Source organism: Rosa rugosa, chromosome 4 (genome assembly GCF_958449725.1).
Source record: "Rosa rugosa chromosome 4, drRosRugo1.1, whole genome shotgun sequence".
In the NCBI taxonomy this organism is placed as follows: Eukaryota; Viridiplantae; Streptophyta; class Magnoliopsida; order Rosales; family Rosaceae; genus Rosa; species Rosa rugosa.
In genome coordinates this window covers 43619208-43629108 of record NC_084823.1, presented here as the reverse complement: position 1 = coordinate 43629108, position 9901 = coordinate 43619208, and the positions used below count along the sequence as shown (strand labels likewise).

Below are 9901 nucleotides of genomic sequence, written 5' to 3'. Positions count from 1 at the left end.
CGAGAAGCTCGAGCAGCCGAGGAGGAAGGGGACTCGCTAGGATGCAGTCTGGGAGAGCGACGAGGCAGAGGAGGGGGACTGCGGCTACGCTCACGTATAGGACGATGGTCCCCAGGACGAGTGAGGCCAGCGCGAGTGGCCGCTTGACGACCTTCTTCTTCTAGAGAGAGAATGCGGCGTTGATTGACGCCCATGCGAGAGGTAACCTTGGTTCGAACCATGAGGAAAGAGAAGGAGAGAATTGAAGAACGGTGATGATGAGTGTTTAAGAGAGATTGCTGTTAGAAGGATCGAAGTTGATGAAATGGTGTTGGGGATTTGAGTTTATCAGATGGAAGAAGAGATTTGAGTTATCGGATGGAAGAAGAGAATTGAGAGAGAATGGCTAAAACTCTGGGGAAATTTTCTTTTCTTTTGTGTGAACAGTCTCTTCCCCAGAATACACCTATTTAAGGAACAAGGCGTACAAATCTCCACCGTTGGATGGACAATCTCAGAGATTCAAACTACGCGTTGGATTAAAGTCGCCCTAAAACACGGAAAAGTTGTTGACGCGTGGAGGGCGCGTGAGGGAACCGAACGAATCTCGAGGTGCTGTGCCAGGCAAGCTTTAGCCGAAAGTGAATCTGATTTCCGTAAAGCACGGAAAAGATAAGTCGTGGCAGGTGGACCGTGCAAGGCTTGTCTCGGATCAATGCCCTCACTGTAGTTGTGGGTGGAGGCCCGATGGGCTGGATTTCTGAAATAGTTTTGGAGTAATTTTGGGCCGGATTGTTGAAACAGTTTGGTTTAAATAAAAGGATTTGTATGGATAACAATGAGAGCAGCTTGTGCTCGAGTGGTTGAGAGCGAAGTTCTTGAACAAGAGGTCTGAGGTTCGAACCTTGCCTCCTATAAAAAATTTTCTTTTTTTTGGATCGTGTATATGCTCGGAATACGGATGTATATACGGATAGTACAGTATACATGACAGTATGTAAAGCTTCATACTGTAGCCGAGTCGAGCCGAAGGTTGGTGGGCCGAGTTTTCAGCCCAAATTGGTTTGGGCCGATTCGAATAGCAGTTGGTTCAGTTTCTTTGGCCCAAACTGCTAGCCCTAGTGCTTAGCCCAAGGATTGAGCAAGCCCAAGTCATCATCACTGGGTGACATAATTTATTGGCGTGCTTTTGGGGATGATTTGTTTTGTGTGATGCATCTCTATGGTTGTGAAGAGTGGTGCATGCTTAAGTTTTACTATGGAGATTTACCGTGATGCTAATTGAGTAGCGAAACACTTTGTGGGAGTGTTTACTGTGCTTGTATGCCAGTACAGAGTGATGATCTATGTGAGGATCTATGAGATGATCCATGTGACGATTTTGTGTATTTGATGTGGAGTGTTGTTGAACAGTTGTTGTGTGAGTTTACGTTTGTGATGAAAGGATTTAGTGGCCATAGAAATGTATTTTTATACAAAGGGCTGAGGCTTTGTAGATTACTACAGATTTGGAAAAGATGGAGATTCTATGGTTAGGTCAACCATAATCAAGAGGGATTGACTTACGCTCAAATTTCGGGACGAAATTTCTTTAAGGAGGGTAGATTGTAATACCCCGAAAAAAATCCAAATTAATTTCCGTGGATTTTTAGAAATGATTTCACAATAGTGGGAGCGAGTACGAGGCTCGGAGAAGTTGTGGAATTAGTTCGAACGATTAATTTTCGAAAACGTACGTTATTTAGGGGCACGCGAAAATCGACTTTTTATATGTATGGAATTTGGGAAAACTCCCTTCATGAAAGTTGTAGAGCTCGTCGATACGATCGCGTGCATATGTAGAACGCAAAAATCGGAGTTCGTATGAATTAGTTATGATTTTTTGAAAAAGTTTCCAATTTAGTATAAATCTTCCATTTTCGGAAATTTCCGAAAATAATTTCAGAAACTTCCAAAAATGGAAATTGAGCTGCAGCCCCTCCCCCGACCGGAAATCGCCTTCGATTTTCTTCCGGCTATTTCTTCCTCCTCCGGCCACCGATCCTCACCAAACTTCTTCCATTGGCTTCGTATGGTCCTTGCGCACCTGTCTGTGGCAGCCTTGCAAGGTGGCGCGGCCTGTAGCGGCGGCGGCAAGCCCGGTCCGATTTGAGTTCGATTTTAGTCAACGCCGGTTTTCTCCTAGCTCCGGCCACCAAAACTTTCGATCCTTAGCTCTATGAACTCGCCTCAACCTGCTGATCATCATACTAGAAGGATCGCACCTAGAGTGACCGGTTTCACGTTCGTCGGAGCTCGACCGGTTTTCGATCGAAAACCAAAACCTTTCGATCGTGATATCTCGAGCTGTAGTGCATCGTTTTGATTGATTTTTGAACCACTGAGTTCGCCTTGATTTTCTTAACAACTCTCCAGAAGGAATCGAGGCCTGAAGTTGCAGTTTTTACGTCGAACTAGGAGCTCGCCGGTTTCTGGGGTTTTTTCCGGCCAACCCGACTGGTTTGAGGTAATTTCTATCCCTTCCGGTCATCTTCAGCTTACATGCTAGTTAAGAAAATCATTAGGCATGATGAGACGAAGCGGAGCAGCCTGGCCCCGACACCATTGGCGGTGGTCGGCGGCGGCTCTGTCCCTAACTCCGGCGGCCCTTTCCGGCCACCTCCGGGGGTCAAAAATATGGTTTCTGTACATTTTCAGATTCTATATTTCAATACAATCATTTTGATATATTATACGCAATTTTTGGATATCATATGATTAAGTTATGAATTTTTACGTTTCGATCGATTTCGATCGTTTGATTCATGATATGTGAAGTTAGGACCGTCAGATGGACTTGTAGTTTTGATATGATGATCTTATGACTGTCCCAGCGGCTTTGTGTGGTCATGGGCGAAGATCCGACCGTTGGATATTCGTATAAATGCAAAACAGTGATTAGGAAGGCGATCCGTGAGGATCCGACCGTTGGATCATCATTTAATTTCAATCCGACCGTTGGATTGTCGTTTGATTATGTTTTTGAGTTATTGGCTAAGTTAAGGTCATGTTTGATTAGGTGATCGACAGTTTGATTTGGCGGACGATTCGTGAAATTGTATTTTGAGCTGTTAAGAAGACGCAGCGGGAATTTAGAGGTGAGTAAACCTCACGTGGTTCATATTACGAACCGAATAAATTTAATTACCTTATTTTGTCGTAATTGCGTGAAAATATTTATGGAATAAATATTTGTTTTAAAATCATATGGACTTGATCAACTACGGTCCATGGGTAAGTAAAATGATTTTTACTATACAAATGAATTTCTCGGTTTTATTGCATGTGAACTATAGTTGGTATTAGTGATTATCCCTGAGCGGATAATTACGTATATATATACTTACGTGATTATATGTGAATGGTGTGACATTGAAGAGTGTGGAATTGGGATGATTAAATTATTATGAATTGACATGTGACTTACCATAATTATATGTGATGAACATGATTGATGAGTTCTTGTTAATATTCATGATTTACATTGGAGGATGTATAGAGTTAGAGAATGTAGGGTTCTGAGGATGAGGTGTCCGAAGTTCGACGGTTAAGGATAACCGGAGTGTTTGTGTGCTGAGGACGGGGATGTCCAAGGTGCGACGGTTTATTATTAACCGAAGTTGTGTGCTGAGGACGGGGATGTCCAAAGCGCGACGGTTTATTATTAACCGAAGTATATGGTGCTGAGGACGGGGATGTCCAAAGCGCGACGGTTTATTATTAACCGAAGTATGTCGCATTACTTGCACCTAGGCCAAGGTGACTGGTAGCGATGTGGTTAGAGCTCTAACGTGTTATGGGATGGGACCAAAGTGGTGATAGTGTTGTGAGATAGGACCAAAAATGGTGATAGTGTTGTGTGATAAGACCAAAGTGGTGATATTGAATGGGTTTGACGTTTGCGTCGTGGATGTTGAGATTGTTGGTTGTGTTGTTGAGTTATAAGAATTGTAATTTAAAATCAACAGTTCTTTCTTGTTTACTCATACTGGCTGTAAAAAGCTTACCGGGTTTTGTGTTGTTGCAACTCCCGGTACACTATTCAAATTGTGTAGCGGGAAATCCTACAGGTCAGGAGAACCAGGACGGTGATCGGGCTGCTTAGAGTAGTGTTATGTGAATTACAGCATTATATTGTGAGGTTTGTTATGCTCATTTAGAGCTTTGCAATTTTACTTTGTAAGAGTGAATTGTAATAATTAACTCGAGGTTTTCGAGTTTTTGTGTTGAGTGGCGAGTGGTGTGTTTGTTTGTGAGAAAAAAATTCAGAACGTTATTTGTATTAATTGTTTATTCATGTTTCGGATTTGAATTGGTTATTCAAAATTCGGGGCGTGACAGTAATACTCAAAGAGCCCCCTTACCAGGACTTAAGTTTATCCCTTGCAGTGACCCATTACCCTTATTGAAGCAAAAAATAAAAAATGAAAATCGAAACTAATGGGATCGTGCACCCACTCCCGACCCAAAAAACAGAATAAAACACTAATGGGCTCCAAGGTAACCCTAGACACAATGAGAATAACTTGACTTCAGCACAACCTTATGTTAAACAGCAAGAAGTGTGGCTCATGATGTCCCACCATTGTATAGATATTGTCCCAACTTAAACACCTGTTAGGTTTCGGGTTTTTACCACAAAAGGCTTCGATACAATTGGGTATGAGTCACTCACTTACAAGTTATATTATCTATGGTCACTACTCTAATGTAATATATTTCCTCTCCAACACCCTCCCCCATGCAACCTAACTCTAGGTCCGCCATGTGAAATCAATTAACAAATCCAATTCTCACATTGGAAATTGGGGCACACGTCCTATATTGGAGACTTAGCCAATCATGTAACAGTCCAAGGCCCACATCAGATACTTGGTAATAATTCAATAAGAATATTTTTGATTGCCAATTTAATGAACCCAAATCAGGTCTATGACAATTGGAAAGGGACTCGCTCTAATACCATGTTAAACAGGGACAAGTATGGCTCGTGGCCCATCATTGTGCTGATATTGTCCTAACTTAACCATCTATTAGATATTGGGTTTTAATCATAAAAAGTCTCGATACAATTATAAGTGAGTCACCCACTTATTAGTTATATTATCTATTGTCACTTTTGTATAGTGTGATCTTTCTTGTCCAACAACTCCGACCGTATCACCCCCGCCTCTCGGGTCAAGGAACCAAGGTGGAGAGCAGAGTCGATAAGGCATATAGTAGAGGATTCAAATTGTATTTCAAGTCAAAGTTAGGGTGCAAAATAGCCAAATAAATGAAAACAATAGGAAGTCTCTAGTAATTAAGCAGTGAGTAAAATGTCTAATTTTTTGTTTGAAAACCAACTGTTATTGTCCTAAAAAAAGGAAAATGAAAAGTTATGGAAGTTCTTTGTAGAGACTAGAGGCAAAATATTTAAGTTTAAGGGAGAAAAATACAAACAGTACCCAACCTAAGGCCCACTCCGAATTTCTATACCCAAGGTTTCGAAACTATCACTTTGGTACCTGAAGTTCGGACCCCGACCCAACTTTAGTACCTGGAGCCGTTATCTCAGTAACGGTGTTTGACAGGTGACATATATTGAAGGACAATTTCGTCCTTTCATATTTAATTCATTATTTTATATATATATATATATATATATATATATATATATATATATATATTTATTTACCTCTGTTCTCTCTCTCTCTCTCTCTATCTCTCTCTTCCCTTAACCATTATCAACGACCTTGCAGCAGCCCCTGCCTTGAAGCCCTACAGCCGGCCTCCTCCTCTATTCGAATTGTTCAAGGACTTGAACTCTACGACGTCAACGAGGCTTCGATGAACGAAGCCATCCTCAAATCTCAATTGAGTCCCTTCTCTTCTCTTCTTCACAGAGCTGCGAGCTTTCTCTATTGCATTATAGACAGTGATGATGATGATCCATTGATCGAACCAGTGGTGACGTGGAACGAAGTGAACGAAATGGACCATTGGATTGATGAAGAAAGAGATTGAGATGGGTTCGACCCCATGAAGCTTCACCCACCTCAAAAATGGGGTTTTTGAATCAAAGGTCAAAGAAAGCTTAAACCTGAACAATTTGAAGCCCCACCCTAAACCTGAACAATTCGAAGCCTCGCCCAGCGCATCGCCTAGCCCCCCCCCCTCTGCGCGCACATCGCCCTCCGCGCTGCTGCCCCCGCATCAGCAGCCCCGCGTCCCTAGCCTGCGCAGCCCACCCAGCGCAGCAAGCCTGCAACCTGCCCACACGCGCCCACCCTCGATCACGTACATGGGTGATGCAACAAGGCCGCATCCAAGAAATGAAATTAATTTGCCCAAATTCTGGGTTTCATTCTTTTGGCAATGGTCTGGAGAAGATGATGGGAGAGTTGGGAGGAAGAAGAAAACGAAGAGAGCTTGAGGAAAAAGAAGAAATCTAGTGAAAGGATGAGAATACCCCTCAAAGTTTGACAGTTGACTAACGCTGTAACGGCCAACAGTGTTTTAGGTACTAAAGTTGGGTCGGGCAAGGTATTTGGGGTACCATTGTGATAGTTTCGAAACCTTGGGTATAGAAATTCGGAGTGGGTCTTAGATTGGGTACTGTTTGTATTTTTTTCCCTAAGTTTAAATACTACAAGTGTAGATGAGGTCTCAAGTTCAAATTGCATATCTAATAAAATTTCACTAAGCAAATCTAGTACCAAATTTTAGTGGACAAAAACAAATTGCTTCCAGAAAAGCCAACATACAAAACAAAATCCTTCAAGGAAAACCTTTGATCGATTAGCAACAGAACAACATTGATCTCCTTCCTTTTCTCATCAAATAGACAAAAGATAAAACAAATTAACTACACTAATTAATATATGTTATAAGCAATAAAGCAACAACAACAAAAATGTGTATGTTTTACAAGATCTGTTATAATAAGGATAAAACATGCACCTGGTTCTTTAATTTTTATATCAATCCCTTCATACTGAGACGAACAAATAGCGTCGACCTCCTCACTCTATACCATTTACGATATCCAATTGTTTTTCTCTTTTCTTGTTCTATAAAAAAAACAAAACAAAAAAAAACAAAATTGTATTAAATTTCCCGAGTAGAAATAATCTAAAAATTAACAAAAGTCTACTTCTCTGGAAATTGGCAAATGCCGGTTGCTGGGTTATACTTGTGAATTATCACATTCTGTGTTTACTAACAAATTCAAAGAAGAATCAGCTTCATCAAAATCTTTAGAACCATCATCAACAGTGTAACTTTTTGCTGTAAGCTCCTTTGCTCTTTTAGCTTGAAGTTCCCAATTGGTTCGAGCCAAAACAAACAACATGGTCACGACACACGAGCCTTGAGCTGCCAAAAGACCAAGCCAGAGTCCTCTAAAATCAAATCCTGAAAAGAAACTCAACCACACAGCAACAGGCATTCCCACTAAATAGAAGCAACCCAAGTTTATGTTTGCTCCCAATTTAGGCCTAGCTGATCCTCTCAAAACTCCACAACCCGTTGTTTGTGGACAGTTTCCAAGCTCACATAGCCCAACGATTGGCAACACCATTGATGTTAATGCAATAATTTGTGAGTCTTGTGTGAACATAGTTGCCCATATGTTTCTTACCATGACAGCAAATAACAATGCTGAGAATCCGAAAACGAAGCTATAAGAGAGGCCTATGATAGCAGCAAGTTTTGCTCTTTCGGGCCTATTAGCCCCGAGCTCGTTACCCACCCTTGTTGATACACCAAAGCTTAAAGAAGATGGGAAAATGTAGATCAATGATGTGGTCTGGATCAGAATTCCCATTGAAGCAACCGTTGCTTGTGGGTCAAGAAACAGTCCACAAAGCAAGATCATGATCTCGTACCACCACCACTCTAAACAAACCGAAATGCAGCTTGGAACAGCCAAATTCAATAGACTTTTCCAACCATTGAAGAAGTACTGTGTTGAAAAACCGCCCCATGTTTTCTTGTACACTCCCGAGACGGTGATGTAGACGATCAATGATCCTACCAGGTTGACATTGGTCCAAACCCCGCTTAAAGCTACGCCTTTGATTCCAAGATCAAGCACAGAGACAAGGAGATAGTTGATGGGAAGGTGGAGTAGGATGGCCAGAGTTGCACAGCATGTTAGAGGCACCGTTATGGATTGAGTTCGGAGATAGATACGTAAAGGGTGCAAAAGACTTTGTGCAATAAGGTCCGGAAGAGAATAGAGAATATAAGATTGAGCTTCATTTGCAATTTCGTCTTGTTGACCACAAAAAAGCAGGATTCTCTTAATGTTGAACCACAGAAATGATATGGGGATTGAAATCAAGAAAAGGAGAATCACTGTTCTCTGGAGGGTATGGCCTAGAACTTTGAATCGTTTCGCTCCAAAAGCTTGGCCACAAATGGGTTCCATCCCCATGGCTAGGCCAGAGAGAACAGAATACCCTGTAATGTTAGCAAAGCCGATAGCGAGGGACCCGCCGGCCAAAGCAAGCTCACCAAGGTGACCAAGGAAAAGCATAGAGATCATGGAGCGAGAATAGAGTAATAGGCCGGTTAATACCATTGGGAAAGCTATGCTGGCTATGGACTTGGCTTCATTGAGAGCAAGAGAGACATGGGTCTTTTGGGGACTTTGGTTTTGAGGAATCAAAGAATTAGCTAACTGGGTCGACATGGTTTTAGATCTCCGATGTTTACCTTGTTCCTTGTGAGAGAAAGAAAGGTTGCTCAATTGGGTTTTGTAGAGGGTTTAGAAGAACGGGATTGGTCCAAGAATTTGAAGACTTTTTTGGGACGGCTATTGTGGGTAGACTTGCAAGTTTCAAACTCAAATTCTTGGGAGTTCTAAGCGTCTTTTTCTGACCGAGTATAACACTGTTGGGGCCTGCAGGATCAAACAAGAGAGAGATAGATAATATGGAGTGGTGCACTTTCAAATGAACCAAAGAAGGGGGCACTGAATCTGGAAGGTGATAGCTAGCTTAATTATCTTCAATTAAAGGCTTAATTAAGCTACTAATTTCTATTGTTACTAGTCAAAGTTACTCTTAATTTCCTCTTAAGTGTCTTCTCTTTCTATTTTATGAATGGATTATGGTGTTGTTTAAATGCATGAACAACGTTTTCCTATTGAGGAGCCTTTTTGGTCCAAGACAAAACGAAGGACGTCGGACGGTTTCTACCTACTTTTAAAGAGAGAGAATTGACTAATGGCTAAATCTAGAATTCCTAGCTCTATCATTTTTTTTTTTTTTTGATTTAGTAAGCTGCCAAATAAGTTAAAAGATTTAGAAAAATGTTCTTTCTTGCTGCAAATATAATTGAATTCACAACTAAATGCAAGCTCATTTTCATATGGGAAAGAAGAAAACTCATTAATTAACCATAAGTACAACGACGGCACAAAGTTACTTAAATAAATAAATTAAAATGAGGAAGTGACTGGAAAATAGATTTCTCAAGTTCAAGCCAAACTGTTAAAATTGTTTCTTATTTCTCCTTCATTCACAAAACTCCTTAATTTTCAGTAACCTGCACAACTCGGGGGTGCAGGCTAGTGTTTTAGAAAACTGTCAGTATAAAATATATAAAGTTAATTTGATTAAAGTCTAAAAATTAGACCCTATATTGATTGTAGTCCACATCAATTTTAGGGTTCAATGATTTTAGTTCTAAATAAGAGGTTCAATATTTGTCTAGGCTATGTAAGATCACTGATTTTTAAGTTTTTTAGGGTTATTATCACAAATAGTACCTGAACTTATCCTCTATTTTATCGATGGTACCTGAACTTCAATTTTGATCACAACCAGTACCCGAACTTTTCAATTTCATTTTAAATGGTACCTAAAGCCACATTCGGTCACTATTCCGGCCAAAA

The 9901-nt window shown here is 40.8% G+C and overlaps 1 protein-coding gene and 1 long non-coding RNA gene across 2 annotated transcripts; one reads left to right on the top strand and one right to left on the bottom strand.

Moving 5' to 3' along the window:
• Window positions 1–2114: 2114 nt before the first annotated feature.
• On the top strand, window positions 2115–4352 carry LOC133742192 (uncharacterized). The gene is made up of 3 exons (XR_009862410.1): window positions 2115–2485; window positions 3038–3116; window positions 4074–4352. It is a non-coding gene; the product is annotated as an uncharacterized LOC133742192 (long non-coding RNA).
• A 2500-nt stretch (window positions 4353–6852) lies between these two features.
• On the bottom strand, window positions 6853–8742 carry LOC133746512 (protein DETOXIFICATION 49-like). Its single transcript, XM_062174684.1, has one exon. It carries the CDS (start codon window positions 8693–8695, stop codon window positions 7187–7189), a length of 1509 nt encoding a protein of 502 aa, XP_062030668.1. The 5' UTR covers window positions 8696–8742; the 3' UTR covers window positions 6853–7186.
• Between the last annotated feature and the right edge of the window lie 1159 nt (window positions 8743–9901).